The 18,756-nt window shown below is 46.9% G+C and overlaps 1 protein-coding gene across 1 annotated transcript in view; it reads right to left on the bottom strand.

Moving 5' to 3' along the window:
• Positions 1-17,344, bottom strand: part of TBC1D2B (TBC1 domain family member 2B) — a gene marked incomplete at both ends in the record, with an annotated part of 83,450 nt that extends 66,106 nt beyond the window's left edge. The window contains one exon of the mRNA XM_079699327.1: positions 16,988-17,344. Within this exon, the coding sequence (XP_079555453.1) occupies positions 16,988-17,344 (357 nt within the window). The remainder of the gene's footprint in view (positions 1-16,987) is intronic.
• Between the last annotated feature and the right edge of the window lie 1,412 nt (positions 17,345-18,756).

The raw sequence follows: 18,756 nt of genomic DNA, 5'->3' as shown, positions 1-18,756 counted from the left end.
GTGAGAGGCCCGCATAACGCAAAAAAAAAAAAAAAAAAAAAAGTAGAACAGCACAATCAGCATCGATCCACAAAGCCTCTGTGTTTCCTATTTGATATCTTTTAAACAGAGACTGAACTGAGATTTGGTCTTGTTCAGTCCTAATTAGATGTAGAATCACAAACTAGTGTCCTCATTGCCCCAGTCCTGGTTAGTCAGGTAAAGTTAGTCTAGATCTGCCCCATCCAAACACAGTAGCCGCTAGCCACACATGGCTCGTGAGCACGTGAAATACGGCTACTACCACATGATGAAATATTATAGACACATTGGGTTAAATAAAATATATTTATTAAAACTAATTTCACCTGTTTAATGTGGGTATCTGAAAACTTAAAAGTATATAACTGGCAGGACTTCCCTGGTGGCGCAGTGGTTAAGAATCCGTCTGCTGGGCCTCCCTGGTGGCGCAGTGGTTGGGAGTCCGCCTGCTGATGCAGGGGATACGGGTTCGTGCCCCGGTCTGGGAGGATCCCATATGCCGCGGAGCGGCTGGGCCCGTGAGCCATGGCCGCTGAGCCTGCGCATCCAGAGCCTGTGCTCCGCAACGGGAGAGGCCACAGCAGTGAGAGGCCCGCGTACCGCAAAAAAAAAAAAAAAAAAAAAAAAAAAAAAAAAAAAAAAAAAGAATCCGTCTGCTAGTGCAGGGGACACAGGTTTGAGCCCTGGTCCGGGAAGATCCCACATGCCGCGGAGCAACTAAGCCCGCGAGCCACAACTACTGAGCCCACATGCCACAACTACTGAGGCTGCGTGCCACAACTACTGAAGCCCGTGCACCCTAGAGCCTGTGCTCTGCAACAACAGAAGCCACCGCAATGCGAAGCCCACGCACCACAATGAAGAGTAGCCCCCGCTCACCGCAACTAGAGAAAGTCCGCGTGCAGCAACGAAGACCCAACGCAGCCAAAAATAAATAAATAATTTTTTTTAAAGTATATAACTGATTCACACTGTCTTTATTGAACAGGGCTGGTCTAGATCATGATGGCAAACAAATTCCATTTTGAGAGCCAAGGTTGGTGGGAGATCTGGCTAGGTGGGAGGCCCAGCAGGTGGGAAATGGCCTTGGGGATGACCAAGGGCATGGGGTTCTTGAGAGTGTGGGGCAGCCAACATTATTCACCTCCCAAAGGACTTTATGACTCAAATAACTTTCTTCTTTAACTAGGTACCTCCATATCTCCAACCACCCCATGCTCTGTTAATGTCCATGGAGATGCCAACATTATTTGGGGACCCCAAAGAATGGGTCTGGCTGGTCTGGCTGATGGCTCACAGTTTCAGTGTCTTCACTGCCCCCTCCCAAAGGAAGGCAAGGACCCTCGAGTGACCTGGCTTCACAGACAGCACCTCAAGGAGTCTATCACCGGAGCTCGCTCCACTGAGCTGCAGCCCAGCTGGTGACAAATGAGCCAGTCAGGGCTGAAGCTTATCACCACCACCAGCATAACCTGGAGAGAATCAATATCTGCCCCACCCTACCCCAAATCACCATTTTAAATGCTTTAGTCCCACATTCTGGAAAGCCAGACAGACATTCCAATCATGCTGGAAGGAGCAAAGACAAGGCAAAGCTTCACAGCTCAGCAGACAGTAAGAGCCGATGCCAGGCAGGCATCCAACAGGTCAGTGTCAGCATCTACTGTCTGAAGTCTCACTGGAACCATATCCTGAGTCTCCCATGACACCATCCTCTCCAACTCCTACTCATTCTTCAAAACCCAAATAAGGTTTTCCTGACCTGCATGCTCTTATTCCATCCTCGGAATGGGGAACTCATAACACCATGTAGCCCAGGACAGCTTCCCACAGCAGGTGTGTTCTTTCAAGACAAAGGCAAAACCTGCTGGCCTCAATATGGCCCAAGATGCATAGCACAGTGACTGGAATGCAGTTAAGCATTCATATATCTGACTCATTCTTTCCTATGTTCAGCTACTGCTGCTGCCTCAAAACTGCTAAAATTATAGTTCAAATATGGCACCAAATCCCAACATGAGAGACCATGCCAAACATCTTGGAAAGCCATTCTGGTTGTCCCCTACACAGCTGCATGAATGCCCTGGGGAGCTGGGGGCAGACAAGGACTGGGTGGGCACAGTCCTGATATGACAGACATCTGCTGCATTTAGGCACCATGACGTGAGGTGCCAGTTCAAAGAATGGAAACCAGGCCATGCCTCATCCAGCTTGAGGTGGAATTCAGTCCCTGAAAGCTGGCTGAGAAGAACCATGCGATACTCCAGCTGTTCCCACAAGCCTTTGCACCCAGACCTCTAGTAGCCCAAAACAAGTCCACTCTTGGGGAAATGGGCCCCAGACACCTGTCCCTCCTCTTGGGTCCCAGGGACTTCCCTCTCTCCAACACCAGCTCTTTCCTTGGTGCTCAGAAAAGTCCCACAGTAAAGTTAATTCATCTCAACACACATTTATTAAGGGCCCACTCTTGCAGGCAAGTGCATTACTGGGGATGGGGGCTGGAGCCACAATCTTGCAGCACACACAGGGAGTCAGGCCTCATCTCCTAACTACATTCTCACTATACCACCAACTGACCCAAGCACTCTTATTCCCTGGGTCTCCAGCCCTTTGGTAAAGAATCTCCATCTAAAAAGACTCAGCACATTTTAAAAGCTATAATAATGCTCATTTCCTTTAACCAAAAACTCCATTCCTGGGACTCTATCTAAAGTAATCCAAAAGAAGAAAAAGGAGGAACACCATATACATAGAAATGTTTGTTCATTCACTTGGCAAATATCTATTAAGAGCCTGACTTAGGCCAGTGCAGCAGTCAACACTAGGGGTACAGAACTGGGTGAGACCTGGTCAATTTTCAGCTCTCAGACCCTCCCAGTGAGCAAACGTTTCCTTTATACCAGCAACAGACAGTTAGAAACATGTTCACAATTACAAATAAAACACAAAATGCATAGTTATACATTTAAGAAATCTGTATGCATTATAGAAACAAAAAAATCCAGCCAAAATTCTAAAAAGTTCTTCAAAGCATGGCAAAGAAATTATAAAATTCATCTGAAGTTTAACCTTTGAGGATTCTGAAAAAGTAAATGAGGCATGAGGCTTTGCCCTACCAAATAAGTAAGCATATTATAAAGCCACAATAATTAAACCAGCACTCTACTACCAGAGGATCAAAATACAGGGCTAAACGGGCTTCCCTGGTGGCGCAGTGGTTGAGAGTCCGCCTGCCGACGCAGGGGACACGGGTTCGTGCCCCAGTCCAGGAAGATCCCACATGCCGCGGAGCGGCTGGGCCCGTGAGCCATGGCCGCTGAACCTGCGCGTCCGGAGCCTGTGCTCCGCAACGGGAGAGGCCGCAACAGTGAGAGGCCCGCGTACCGCAAAAAAAAAAAAAAAAAAAAAATACACGGCTAAATAGATACAAAATACTTATGTGGCACTTCAAATCAAATCAGTGGGAAAATCATTAATTATTAAACAATGACATTAGGACAACTGGCTAAAAATTTGGAAAGAAATAAAAGTATTATGAATTACGACCTAGATGTGAAATCTAGGTCACAATATAAAAGAAAATAAATTCAAAATTGATTCAAGATTTGAATGTAAGATAAAAACCATTTAAATTAGTAGAAGATGCCTATGTAAATTAAAATTAAGTTTCTGTCTCTGCATCTTGTAACAACAGTGGCGTAGATTTCTGCCAAATTTTAAACGTACGCAGGGGATGATCTGACTTTACATCCAACCATCAGCATAGCAGCACTTCACACGGAAGGTCTGTGCAGAGATCTCCTGAACAGTTCACACTGAAGTGCAATCAACGGCCACGACGAATGCCCTGTGACAACAAATGCCCTGTGCGTCCTGACGCTGTGGACAAGGAAAACCAACGCTCTTTCAGGACTGAGCTCCAGATTGAAGGCTCGAAGGGCAGATCTTCAGACTGTAATCCACAGAGCTGCTTCTCGCACGGGCAACTCTAGGGGGCTGACTCCACGCTGAGGGGGGGCAGGGAGGCATTGATCTTCACTGTGTTGATTATTTACCCCAGCAACACGGAAAAAAGTCTCTGCTGTAACATTTCTATTCTCTTGGAATGTAAAAGCCTGTCTAAACCCAAAAAGAAAGACAGCAGAGAAAAATATCTGGATGTGTGTCCAAAACCACCATACAAAATTCAAAGACAAACTGAGAAAAAGACCAAACAAATTCTAAGTCACTAAACATAATGTGGAGTTCCATAGCTTTGCAGAGGCACCTCACTCTGCCAGCACTTAGGGAGCTCCTGCTTGCCTGGGAGCTCCTATTCAGCTTTAAAAAAATAAACAAAAACAAAACCCAACAACATATTTTAGACTTCTATTTCAATAATAATAATAACCCATGTTTGCTGTGGAAAATCTGAAAAATGCAGAAAAACAAAGAAGAAAATAAAATGAACATAACCACATCCCCAGTAATAACTTCAATCAGCACTCTGGAGTACATCCTTTCAGATATTTTTCTATCCATAAATACATGTAGCAATTTTCTTTACAAAAATGGAATAAAATTATATAGACTATTTCATAATGTATACGTGCATATTAGTAATAATATTAAATACCATTATGTAAACAATTACTATGTGCCAGACATTGTGCTAAACACTTTATACACACTATCATTTAAAGCTCATAACAATCTCACAAGATAGTATCATCCACTTTCCCAAAGTATTACCTACTTGGACTCAGGAGCCTAACTGAGTTCAAATCCCAGCTCTGCCATTTGCTAGCTGTATTAGGCAAGTTACTTAATGTGTCTCGGACTTCTCATTGGCAAAATGTGAATAACAGGAACCTACTTCATGTGATGTGGTTATGAGGATTAAATGAGTTAATGCGTGTTAAGCTCAAAACAGTGCCTGGCACACTCATTAGGCGTCAACCATCCATATTATCATGATCTCACAGCCAGCTGGCACATCAAAATTCAAACCTGGGTCTGTGTTCCTTGCTATTAATGGGAAGACAGAGAAGTGCACGTCCAAGACAAAATCCATCCCCTCAGCATGTCAGCAGGAATCAGAAGTTCCTCTATGGTCTTTCTCAGATACTGAAATGTTGATGACCCCAACCAACAGCCAAGTTCAACTTAAAGTGTGTTGGCTTCATGGGCAAGGACAACTCCCACATCAGAGGCTGGTCTTTTTGACAGTACAGAAGGTCCTCAGGACATCGAAGGGGGCTCAGCACAGCTTCACCGGGCTGGAGAGAGCATGACCGTCAATCGGCTATAAGGTGCTCCCACCGGCTGCTCTGAGCCACAATTCTTCTCTAAAGACATTTCTTTAAAAATAGACTGCAGTGAGCAATAATAAGACCACACATAAACAAACGTAGAGAAGAGAGGAACCGTTCTCCAGCATAATAGGATCACCAGGTCTCCAAGTCCAAAGAATCCCTTTGTCAGTCTCTCAGATTCCCGCTCCCTGACACTGTCCTGGTTCATCAACCTCAGGCCTTTGCAAGAGCGTCCTAACTGGTCTTGCTGTCCTCTCGCCCCTCCCCAAACCCCCTTCTTACACATAGCCACCTAAGCCATATTTATCCCATGCTTAAAACTCTCTGGTGGCTTCTAAGTGCTGGGCAATTTGGCATGGTCACCTGGCCTACACTGCCCCACACTCCACAGGACCATAGCCTTTTGCCCACACAACAGGCACACAGAAGCCAGCTCAGCTTCAACGACCCCTCCTCCTACTGCACTAATTAAACCCATTTGCAAACGCCTACTCACCCCTCAAGACCCAGTTCAAACACCCCATCTATGAGGCCATCCGACATCCCTTACAGAACCAATCATGCTATATGGTGATGACAGAGCACTTTAGTCACCCACTTAGGGTGTGAACTCTGGGCTCCTCCCCAAAGTGTCAGCGCCTACCATGTTTATAAGCCAGAAGAACAGAATAACCAACGGTCACGAGAGAGCCACGAGAAGAGAATACAGATGGGCTAAGTTTGCACACGTCATAGAAAGCAATTTAAACTGCATGCATAGTTTGACTCAGTCATATTTTAAAAGGATGCAATGCCTGTTCATAATGAAGGAATTTTCATTTCTTAAATCTAAAGAAGGATATCTGGGGGATTCCCTGGCAGTTCAGTGGTTACGACTCGGTGCTTTCACTGCTGTAGCCTGGGTTCAATTCCTGGTCAGGGAAGTAAGACACCACAAGCCCCAAGGCGTGGCCAAACAAAGAAAGAAAGAAGCATATCTGAATTTCCAAGGTAATTCTTCCATAAGCAATAAATAGCACAAGAACATGGTAAACAGCCTGATAATACAAAACAAAACTCAGATGAAAAACAGACTACAACCCCATATCTGATAAATAACTTTAGGTTCCAAATATTCTTCTGAACATTTCAAAACCATGGGCCTGGAAACAATCTCAAGGGATCTGGCCCAGTACCAATGAAAAAAAAAAAGTAGTTTTTCCTTGGGAAAGTTTTGAAATCTTCTGTTTCAGCCCAGTGACAGATGCTGAGAAGGGAAATAATGCTGGATCTCCTGGCGCCTCGGAAAATGGAGTGCAATTGTACAGACCTCTGTTCCTCTAACACGATAAGTTCTTATTTTTTTGTCTTTTTAAATGGCTATCCTGAAGTCAGCATTTTCATATAACTTATTTTGCAAAATAATTACATGAATTCTAATCTAAATACTTTTCAAAGGCTGAGCAAGAACCTAGACCTCCCCCGCCATCACTTTCCCTGGACATTTGGCAGTGGGGGGCAGCCTCTCCTCGGGAAGGTGCCCCAATTCTCACCCACATTCTGGGAGGCAGCAGTCTGAGGAGTTTTGCCATCTCTGATATTCAAGCATCTTCTTTTAAAAAGCAAACACCTTGAGAGATCAGCCACTCCTTAAACCCATCTCTAACAATTTAATGAAGATTACAAACTAGGAGAAGACTACAAACAGAACAAAGACAAGCAAATGCAGTGTTCTAGAAAAGAGGACAATAAAGATAACTGGGCTTGTGAGGGGCCTGGCCTAGATGACAGATTTCACCAAGGCAAGGGCAAGGACAAGGTCAGTCTCTGGGCCTGCTCTTCCCTGCAGGAAGTGTGGAAGCCTGTCAAAACGCTTTCTGTTTCAGAGGGAAGGGGAGCACGCGGCCTCCGAGTGACCACAGGGCTACATTCCTATGGCTGCCTATCAGCTCTGCCATTGCACAATAAGAGAGCGCCAGGGTTTTATGAGCTCAGGATAAATAAAAACTCCTGCAGCAACAGCCAGCAGACTGGTGGAGAGCCCCACGTCACCTCTGTCTGCGATGGTTTCCACACACCATGCAACACTACAATGTTTTGGCTTGATGGTTTTTAACTTAAAAGTAGGACACAGGAATGACGAACTTAATAGGAAGTTTTATGAACTGGGGTTTGGGAGGGGCAGATTCCCAGGCACCGCCCATCAGAGATGAGGAGGAACATGGGAGCCTGGACCAGAAATCTGCCTAACCTTTCAGTGAATTTACAAGAGTGTTTGGGAAGCATGTTGATTTCTAACAGTCTTTTAAGATAGAGCTGGTACCTCCAGAAAGTACCAGATGGTTCTCCTTTATCAATCGGTTATTCACCCCTCTGGGTGAAAAGCTGGGGGCTCTGAAAGTCCTTATCAGCTCTTTGGTGGTGGTAATCATCAAAACTCACTCTCCCAGAATCACCCTAAGGATGGCAAGCGAACACTGTCGCCCTCCAGGAGCTTCCCTCTGAACGGCCCTGGAGGAACACTGGCATGTGGTGCTGTGCCAGTGACTGAGTGATCAGCTCAGGAGACAGAAACTTCAGGGCCATTGGGAGGAGGGAGTCACAGGCCCAAACCATTGCTCTGGAGCACAGAAACTCAGAATGCAAAGAAGGTAGCAGATATAAACCACAGAGTGTCAACCTAAGGATAAATGGCTCACACTTCACTGGTCTCCACCCACGCAGTTTAGTTATTTCTAGTCTGCTTACAAAACCATCCTCAAATAGGGCCAGTCTTTACTTCACAGTCAAAGAGAGCAGTAATTCATGATCTGGCGGAGAGTGATGTTTCTCAAAGAGAGGACCACAAAGGTCTGCAGCAGAAGGGTCAGCACAATGGATAAAGATGCAGATTCCTGAGGTCCACCCTGGCCTACCAACCGAACCAGAATCTCTAGGGGGGAACCCCACAACCTGCATGTTAACAGGATCCCAGGAGGCTCCTTCCCCACACCAACCTGAGAACCACAATTCTCAAGGAGATGCTTCCCTTTAAAGGACAGAAATGAAAGATAGCCTTATCATCATGTTACCTCTGGGATAGTATATGTGAGAGAGCTGTGTAAACTGTGAAGCTTAAAAAACTGGTTCACTTCTTTTTTTTTTTAATTTATTTATTTTATTTATTTATTTTTGGCTGCGTTGGGTCTTCATTGCTGCGTGCGGGCTTTTCTCTAGTTGTGGCAAGCGGGGGCTATTCTTCGTTGTGGTACACGGGCTTCTCATTGCAGTGGCTTCTCTTGTTGCACAGCACAGGCTCTAGGCACACGGGCTTCAGCAGTTGTGGCTCGCAGGCTCTAGAGCACAGGCTCAGTAGTTGTGGCGCATGGGCTTAGCTGCTCCGCGGCACACGGGATCTTCCAGGACCAGGGCTCAAACCCGTGTCCCCTGCATTGGCAGGCGGATTCTTAACCACTGCGCCACCAGGGAAGCCCCAAAACTGGTTCACTTCTGAAGCTAGAGGGCATGGCTTACAGAGCAGCAAGAGAAATCACACCAAGGGTCAGTTTTCCTCTGCACACCTCCAAAGAGAAGGCTCCTGAACAGGGATGTGCAGGTCTAGTCTCTGCCAGGGAAACATCACTAATGTCTATAATCAATCAACCCCCACTGGAAGCTTATCATCTATACTGTTAATTTCCAATCTTCATGTGACTTGAACATCTTACATCTATGCTGCAGCACCAAAGAGGTAAATGTCCAATTTCAGAATCTGTGTACAACAACTAAAAACAGAATAAGCCTAATTTCCTACTAAGGGAGTAAGATGGCAAATAGCATCAAACTGCTGGGTTTAAAATGGCTAAATATCACTCAGGTGTCTGGGGGAGGTTTTAGTGCCAGAGCTGCTGCTAACTAGCTGTGGGACTCTGTTTCTCACTCTATCACACAAGGGGCAGGGCGGGCTCATCTGAGGGTCTCGTCAGTTCTGACTCAGGGATAATGACCCTTGGAACAAAAACACCAAATGACTTCCTCCACCTCACAGAGCCACTTGATGACAATGCCCTAATGAAACCCCAGAACAGGACAGCTCCGAGAGGCCAGAGGCAACACCTGACTCCCGCTAGATGTCCATCACGGCCTTGCCCAACCAAGACTGTTAGGTGAATGGCTGGCTGGCTGCATCAGATTTCCAAACACAGGCTCCTTCTCTGCAAGCACAGTCTCCCCTGGACATCACAGAGCTGGAAAGGGAAATGAAAACTGGGCTCGCTGCCTAGAAATAATTCCTATAATCCAAGATCAACATCTCTGATAACACTGGCCTGTCCGCCTCCAGTCCACCGCCAGGCCTGCCATCCGACGCCCAGACAAGTTCTCACCTGAGGGCAGACTGCTCAGAGGAAGTCTGCTCTTTCCAGGACGGCTGGCCCTGGAAAGGGCCAGAGAGGAGGCCAAAGGATCTTAGCTCCTGAGTGCCCCCTTCTTCCCCAGATTCCAGTTTTCCCACACAATCAGTCAGAAGAAGTTAAGCATTGGCCAAGCATGCAAACTCATGAAAAGATGCTGATTCCCATCAGACTGGGAACACTTCTTGTTGATCCAAAAGGAACTAAACCTTTGAACAGCTATACAATTATACCAAAACCTAACCAACTCCCCAGCCCACTTCTCCAGGGAGCTCTTCTTGGTGATCAATCACACAGATCTCCCCAATTCCACAATGCCCATAGAAATTATCGTACAAACCACAGATTTCTGGCTCTGGGTGATATCCAAATCAGTACTTTACATTCAGGATTCCCTGCCCCCCTCTTTATTTACTATGGAAAGATGCCAGACCTCCCTCAGGATCAAAAAACTTGCAGACATTTGATATTTACTCCCAACTCTGAATACAGACAAAAATGGTTTCTCTCCAAAGTTTTTTTCAAAGCTATCAGGTGCTAATCTATTTTTAAAGTCTTGACACTGTAGTTTCTGAAATGAATGGAAAAATTTCACTGCTGTATATGCAGAAAAAGCATAATGCTTACAACATGGTGGATGCTCAAAACTATTTGCTAAAGGAAGAAATGGACACTGCAGATCTCCTTCTGACCGTGCAACAAGAACATACCACACACCCACCCCAAGATGACATGAGGGTATGAAGTATTCATTCGGCTACGTAGTATATACAGAGCATATAATCCGTGCCTGACACTCTGCTCAGCATTAAGGCTGAAGCGGTGAACCAGGGACAAAACTCTGCCCTCAGGGAGTTGGGCTCTAGTAGGACACGGCATCAGATGCTCAAAAACCAGGACAGGACTAGACCCATTTCAGGGAGCACCACCACCCTGAATCTGTCCATTCGGGGTTTCCTGTGCAGCTTGGTGAGCTACTGTTCATTGCGTGATCATGACACCTGCAGCCTCTCCGGGGACCACCTCGGCCTCCCACCCCTGAAGGCCTCGCACATCCACACACCCGGCACATTCACTTCACCAAGAAGAGTATTTAGCAGGACGCTGGTTAGAAGCATCACTACTTCCTAATTCACATTCCATGTTGCATTCACTCTGTGAAAGTGAACAAAATCCACTTAGGACTGGGCCTGCCAGGATGTAGCTAAACACCCACTCAAATGTCATTAAGACCCTACTACATAAATCTCTTAAAGAACTGAAAATTCCTAATCAAAACCCCTTCCACTCCACCAACCGGAGAGTCATTTCTACAATAACGGGGTTCTTTTCTTTCTTTGGAAGGAGGGTTATTATCTATATTTTGTTCTGCCCAGGGATGGGAAGGCTGATGATGGATGCAGGCACCTGAGCAAGGAGAGCCGTCCACCCCTCAGAAGCCTCAGTGAGATGCGAGAGCTGTGTTCACATCTCAACCCTGAATGCATGTGACCCCTCCCTCCATTTCTCAAGCAACGGTTTCCTCCAAAGGGGAAGGCAACTGGTAACACGCATATGAGCAAAGCAAGTGGGACATGAGAGAAGTCAGGGAAGGTGGCCATGAGGAATGCTTTGGGAAAGGCAGTCCACCGAGAGGGATGGGGCAGGCTGCAGCCACACAGCCCCCGAGCCAGCAACCGCTGCTCAGAAACAATGGTGCTTAAGAGGCAATGGACCACGAGATCTTCAACTCTGCATTTATCAACTTTAAAACCTGTTTTCCAGTGGGTAACATATTAATATTTCAACTCTTAAAACACAAGACAATCCTCCAACATAATTAGATGAAAATACTGGATATAACCCAATCATCAGTTGGGGAGGAAACATAAAACGCCAATTATTTGTTAAGCCCTGCTGAAAATTCTTTGCTGATTCCTACAACTCGGGCCCCAAGGCCCTCCCCTCCACCCCAGCTGCCATTGGGCATTCCTTGAGTCCCCTACACACCTAAGGGGCTCTGCCCCTGCCATTTCCTCTCCCTAGAACTCTCTACTCCCTTCTCCATTTCTCCAGTCAACACCAATGTGCCCTTCAGCCTCAGCTCAAATGTCACTTCCTCAGGAAGTCTTCCCTAGCCCTCCTCCTTCCAAACTAAATTAGGACCCCCTATTATACATGCATCCCATCTCTTTCCTTTTAAACTTCACAGCACTGGTTGGTGTTGCTTTTGTTTTTATTAACGTCTGTCTCTGGGCTACACAGAAGGCTCCCCAAGGACAGGAACTGTGTTCACCTTGTTCAGTCTATACCCCCAGTGCCTAAGCACACAGAATGGGTAAGTGACAGAATGAATGAGAAGTGTCCAGGCCTTTCTAAAACACCAGAGCCAGTGAACTACAGGCTGAGGGCCAGATCCAGCCTACTGCCTATTTTTACACAGCTACAAGCCAAGAATGGTCTCTATATTTTCAGATGACGGAAAAAAAAAAAACCCCAAAAAACAGTATTTTGTGACGTGTGAAAATTACATGAAATTCAAATTCCAGAATCCATAAACAAAAATTATGGGAACACAGCTACACTCACTCTACAGTTGTTTCTGTGCTATAACAGCAGAGCAGAGTAGTCACAGAGATGGCACTGATGCAAGACCTAAAATATTTACTACACGGCCTTTTACATAAAACATTCACCCACTGCTACAACAGTGTCCTCAGAGTCAAGACTGTGGGCATGAAATACAAGAGACCTGAAAATTAAGGACCGACGGTAATCCGTCTTTTGAACCCCTGATGCCTGTCATATTTACTGGGCATTCCTTGAATGGCAGGCACCTCCATGACATGTGGTGAGAATGTCATTTAATACATTTGAGAATTCTGGCTGATCACTTCTAAAGGTTTGGAGCTCACGCCAAAATCAGCGCTTACTGGGTGACGACCTTCTACTCATTCGTTCAACAAACGTCTGCCTGGGCACCTACTTTGTGCAGGTGCTGTTCTGGGAGGGCAAGGATGCAAACAGCAGTGCTTGGGGCCTCCTGAGCAGGAAACAGTGTGGAGGCCACACTACCATGAGGCCTGTGTGACAGACAGTGGGAGACAGAAAGCCACTGCGACATCACACCTGTGAGACTATACCTGCCTTTAAGGAACTTACTCATTGGGAAGCCATGAAAAATCCATGGGAAGTCAGGTCTCGATAAAAGATTTAAATAACATTTCAAGACCCCTGAGCGGATGCCCCAGGGAAGAACAGCTTAGCAGAACCATTTAGCCAAGAAGGCTGGTTCACCACGTCTATTTTGTACTGCACACACTATGATTACCCAAGCTAGCAAATGTTTGTCATTAAGCTGAGAGCAGTTTCAACACCAGAGAATGTGCATCCTTCCCACAAAAGTGCGTTAAGAAGAGGGATGCATGATTGTTCCGTTACGTGCGACTCAGAAACCAACACACGTGTCCATTTGTGCACCATATGCCTTCAAGAAAAGGGAGGAGAGGGAGCGGAGTGCATCTGCTGACAGTCTGATGATGCTCCTTGCTCCAGGGACTGTGGAGATCTGGCAGAGCAGGGTCATTCAAGCTTTACCCCCAGTCAGTCACATGCTCTCTCTTCCCTAAGTGCCAGCTCACTCCAGAACGGTCTCCTGTGCCTCAGAATCCAGGAAAGCTCAGTGAGAAGCCTCCAGCACCTCTACACACACACACACACAGAGGAAGCATCAGTTTCTGTCTGTTGTAGCAGTTTCCAAATGTCTAGTAACAGGTACCATACATCCTGGTAAAGAATTGGTAGGTAAAATGTTCCTGGTGCTTTCATTCTGCGTGAAAAGGACAGAAATCAAATGCAGTAAGGGAAAAACCACTACATCTTATCTAATCCCAAACCACTGAAATCCAAAGCAAAAAAAAAAAAGGGAGACTTGTCAAAACTGATAATAGAATTAGATACTTGGCATTTTGGACACTCACTGTTCTCAGAGTCTCTACTAGCCAAGAGCATCTGAGTCTATCTTCAAGATCTCAGACAAATCACATTCCCTCTCCGGCCTCCATTCCCTCATCTGTAAAATAAGGCCCACATCCCTGAGTTTATGAATAGAAAAGTCTACCAAGAAATTCCAATATCAGCTTTCATTAAGACTCAAGCGGTAAAACATTTTGGAAAACTTCAACAAAACCACAGCTCCTCCAGAGAAGGCAGAAAGTCACTTTAAAATAAGAACCATATGATAATACAATAAGCAAACTGCTGATTTTTTTTTCTTTTTAACCCGTCAAAAGGAATGGTATCTATAAAATTATATACAACTAGCTGAAGCTTGAGCAGGGTTTAATCCTCACTAACCTACAATCCCCCTTAGAAATCAGGGTCTGCCCTACCGCTGAGCAGCCCTAAAGGGAAGCATTAAAGCTTACGGGAGTCAGTTCTTAGATCTGAAAGGTGAAAAGGAAGATAAATTACTAATTTCCACTTTTACCACCATAAAATTTTTACTCCCACAATTCAGAAGGAATTACTGTACAATAAAATTCATCCTTCTTCGGGCTTCCCTGGTGGAGCAGTGGTTAAGAATCCGCCTGCCAATGCAGGGGACACGGGTTCGAGCCCTGGTCTGGGAAGATCCCACATGCCACGGAGCAACTAAGCCTGTGTGCCACAACTACCGAGCCTGCACTCTAGAGCCCGCAAGCCACTACTACTGAGCCCACACACCACAACTACTGAAGCCCGCGCACCTAGAGCCCATGCTCCGCAACAAGAGAAGCCACCACAATGAGAAGCCCACGCACCGCAACAAAGAGTATCCCCCGCTCGCCGCAACTAGAGAAAGCCCCCATGCAACAATGAAGACACAACGCAGCCAAAAATAAAATAAATAAAATTAATTTTTTAGAAATTAAAAAATTTAAATTAAAATTTAAAAAATCCTTCTTAAAACACACCCCTACTCTGAAACCTTACATTTTGACTGCTCCCTTCCTTTGAAAAGGCTTGCCTGTGTTTCCATTTCCATTGTTTTTATAAAGCAAACACTTTGTCTCGGGCATGCTGTCTTATTCTGTGACTAATTCAACTTTACATACCAAAATATTCCACAGTCAGTAACCTACATGAAAATCAATTTCCTTTTTTTTAAAAGAAATATTCTGAACATACAAAAAGATAGATAGAATAATATAACAAACACCACCCAGTGCTAGAAATAAAACACTGCAAAGACACTAGAACCCCCCTGAGCACCCATTCCCACTCACGTTCCCCTCTCTTCCCAAGTGGGAACCACCATCCTGAATCCAGGGCTCATCACGCCCACACAGCTCTCCCAATCCCCATGCAGCATATGTGTTTGCATGATCTTCTTAGTCTTTACATAAATGGTACCTCTGTATGCAATCAATCTGTAACTTTGTTTTTCTTTCTCAATTCTATGTTTATGAGTCATCCATGTTGACACCTATAGCTCCCATTCCTTTATGTTCACGGCTGCATAATATTCCATTATATGAATGTACTACATAATTGGCCAAAGACACTACTTATTGTTTCATATGGCTGCCATGTAGTGCCTACTCTGTGCCAGCTATTGTCCAGAATTCTCAAAACTAACCAATGAGGAAGGTAAGATTCCCACTAGAGTGAAGAGGAAACTGGGACAGAGAGGTGGTATAGTTTGCTCAACACCTGTGAGTGGCAGATTCAGGCCACAAGTTCAAGTCAATCCAAGTCTAAAGCCACACACCTGACACTGCATCTTGCAGCCCCACTTAGGTAGATACCTCCATCATTCAAAAGATTTTAATGAAAAACCTGATGGAGGGCTCCAAAGTCATTTGTGAAAATCTGAAACAGGATGCTCTATTTTCTGTTTTAACAAACAATTCCACCAGAAATTCAGCTGTACACAGGGACAGTCCATATATACAGTGAGGACAAGCCTTTCTTTGGCAAAAGTCCCTGTGTACTCGCTCAGATCACTCCCAAGTTTATACAAATGCTTTCTAATTAAGCCCGAGTTGAACTGCAACTCTGCTTGGCTTCCTTTGCAGAAAAAGGCTGTCTGCACCCACTTAAAGAAGGGATGGAAGAACCTAAATGAACACAGTAATCAGACTCTGCCTGAAGCAGCAAGAACTGAGCTGACAAAGCTCTAAAAACTTTGAGAGTTTTTAGACAGTTGGGGAGCAGCTCCAACTGTTGCTGGTTTCGGAGATCCTGGGAACAGCCCTGTGCTCACAAGGCCAAGGGCGGCAGGCTCAGCCCACTCTGCTCTCCACTTGGCCAGCTTTGCAGAGAGTTTTCATACATCCCAGCCCAGCCCTGCTGCTCTGGAGAAAGCTCAGCTTGTAATACGGAAGAGAAGCGAAAGAGAGAGGAGTGAGGGTGGAGGCTCACAGGAACCAGGCAGGGAAGGAGGCTGGGAGAGAGACCCAACTCCAGGCCAGGGCCCAGACGCCCAGGTGCTGGAAGCAGGAGGGGCCCTAGGAGATGATGGGAGCCCCCAAGGACAGGGAAGGCTTCTCAGCACCAGAATCAGGACTTCTGACTCTAGTCCCATGCTTCTACACACTGTGTAGAAAAAAGATTACGGAAGCCTCAAATGGGCAAGGCAGAACTGGTTGAAGCAAATGTTTCCCTCCTCTCCCAGCCAAAATACGGAGCAAGCAAATAGTCTCTGCTACTTACTGTCTGTGTGACCTTAGCTGGAGTGTCTCTGCCCACTCTGGAGGAGACTGCAGTGGATTATCTTTAAGGGCCCTGCCAACTCTGACTCTCTCGGTCTATAGCCCTGAATGCAGTAACACTTAGGAGAGGTTAGAGTATATTTCATGTAATTCCAACACCCCCACGAAGTAGATACTACTGCTATCCTCATTTTACAGAAGAGGCAGCTGAAGAGGGTAATAACTTACCCAAGGGGAGGAAGTCTACAGTAATGAATGCCTGGGAGGGTTACACAGGACATCCACAGGACAGGGGTGGGGAGGGGAAGGGAGATGGACAGAGAAGGGCCCAAGGCAAGGCACAGAGGGAGATAACGGGTCAAGGGACTGAGTAGCCCCCAGCCACTCTGGCCTAAACCCAGGTAAAGGGCTTGAGATGGGGACGGGGACAGAGTCTGAGGAAGAAGTGGGGAAAGAAAGGCAGAAGGGCTTTAGAGAAAGGAGGGTATGCAAAAAGTTCGATGGTCAGAGAAGCTAGGCTGAGCTGGGCATCGGGGGCAGCCCCAGAGGCTAGGCAGGGGGAGCAGGGGAAGGGCGTGTGTGCGGGTTCCCGGGAGGCAGGTGCGGGCTGCGGGGCGCGCTGTCCCACCTTGAGCACCGTGACGGATCCCGCGCTGTGCACCTGGAAGTGAGCGGGCGGCTCCGCGCCGGGCTCGGCCGCCTCGTCGGGGCCCGTGTAGCTGAAGCAGGCGTCCGCGATGTCCAGGTGGCCGAGGGGCTGCGCGTCCTGCGGGTTCTTGAAATAGTAGAGGTAGCAGCGGCGCGCGTCGAACACGAACCAGCGGCTGCGGTAGCCGCGCAGCGGGCCCTTGCCCGACAGCTTCTGCAGGTAGCCGCACAGCCGCGCTGGCTCCCGCCCCGGCCCTGCCCCAGGCTCCGCCGCGGCCCCCGGGGCCGCGCCCTCGCCAGTGCTACCCTCCTCCGCCCGGGTCCCGGGCCCCAACATCGCCAGCCCGCGCTCCAACCGCCAGCGCCGCGGCCCCCAGCGCCTCGGCGCCGCCGCTGAGCCCCCTCCCTTCAACCCCGCCGCTCCGCACGGCTGGCGGACGCGCAAAGCAGCCTGGGACTTGTAGTCCCGCCCCCGCCCGCCCCCGGGAGTGCCGGCCCGCACCCGGGGCGGTCCCGCAGGCGCCCCAGAGGCTGGTCGGGAAGAATCACCCCTGCCCTCTGTTCCTTTGTGTAACCTGGGGCTCAAAACCTCGCGCTGCCGGGCTGAAACATTGTTCTATTTCTTTATGGGAGTGTGGGTTACTTTGAACACGCATTTCTCAAAATTCATCAGGGGTCCCCTTAAAACTGTACATTTCACTCTATGTAAATTATACCTCACTACAAAACTTTATTTTTAAATCTTTGCCCTGCCAGGTTCACAGGCTAGTATCACAAAAATGAGACAGCCTATTGCTTGGCGCTGAGTGGGTGCTCAGTAAATGTTTATAGAATGCGTGAATGAAAGCCAAAGCACTTCCCACCTCTCCAGACCTCAGTTCGTTCACCGATTTCAACAAATATTTACTGAACGCCTTCTATGTGCCAGGTACAGTTCCAGACAATGGAGGACACAGCAGTGAACAAGCCAATCGTTTTTCTGCCCTCATGGAGATAATAGTCTAGTAAGGGAGAGAGATAATACAAACTACATAAAGAAGACAGATAAATATATACTGTGTTGTATACACGCTGTGATGAAATTTTAAAAAGGACTACCACTTAAATAGCATGTATTACTTACCAGTGCTTTATATATTAACTCATTTGAATTCTCACAATAACTTCAAGAGGCAAGTGCCATTGTTTCACAAAAAAGCAAAGTAAGAGGATGGGGGGATGTAGGGCAGGAGTGGCAGGCTACGTTCCAGAGGGTCAGGGAGGCCCCTCTGAGGAGGTGACATGGAGCAGAGACCTGGATGATGTGAGGGAATGAGCCATGGAAAGATGTGGGGGAGAAGCAAATACAAAAGTTCACTTTCCTTGAAGAAAAAAGGAAGGTCATAGCTACGTTTGTGAAAGGACCAAATCAAAACAATATCTCATCTTCGTTTTGCATGTTTTTACACAGACACACTAAGAGACGCAGGTGGAAAATCGAGCTTTCTGAAATGGAGAGGGATACCAAATTAGACTGCTTACTTGGAGTAAGGTAGCAAGAGCGAGCTTACCCCACCAGCCAACCAGCTACGGGCTCTATGTTAGCTGCCACATGACCACCCCTTTCCCCAGGGTCCGTCAAGAATCTGGCTGGCTGGCCACAGCAAGGACACCTCTACCTTAGTGCCCTTTGGTTCTCTTTGAGTGCAGACTGATGGAATTTGTCTCCTAGCTCTGCCACTAACCAGGGATGTGACTTTGGGCAAGTTA

This window comes from Hyperoodon ampullatus, assembly GCF_949752795.1.
Source record: "Hyperoodon ampullatus genome assembly, chromosome: 3".
NCBI lineage: Eukaryota > Metazoa > Chordata > Mammalia > Artiodactyla > Ziphiidae > Hyperoodon > Hyperoodon ampullatus.
Note: the sequence above shows the minus strand (reverse complement) of the source record. Positions and strands in the feature narration are given on the sequence as shown.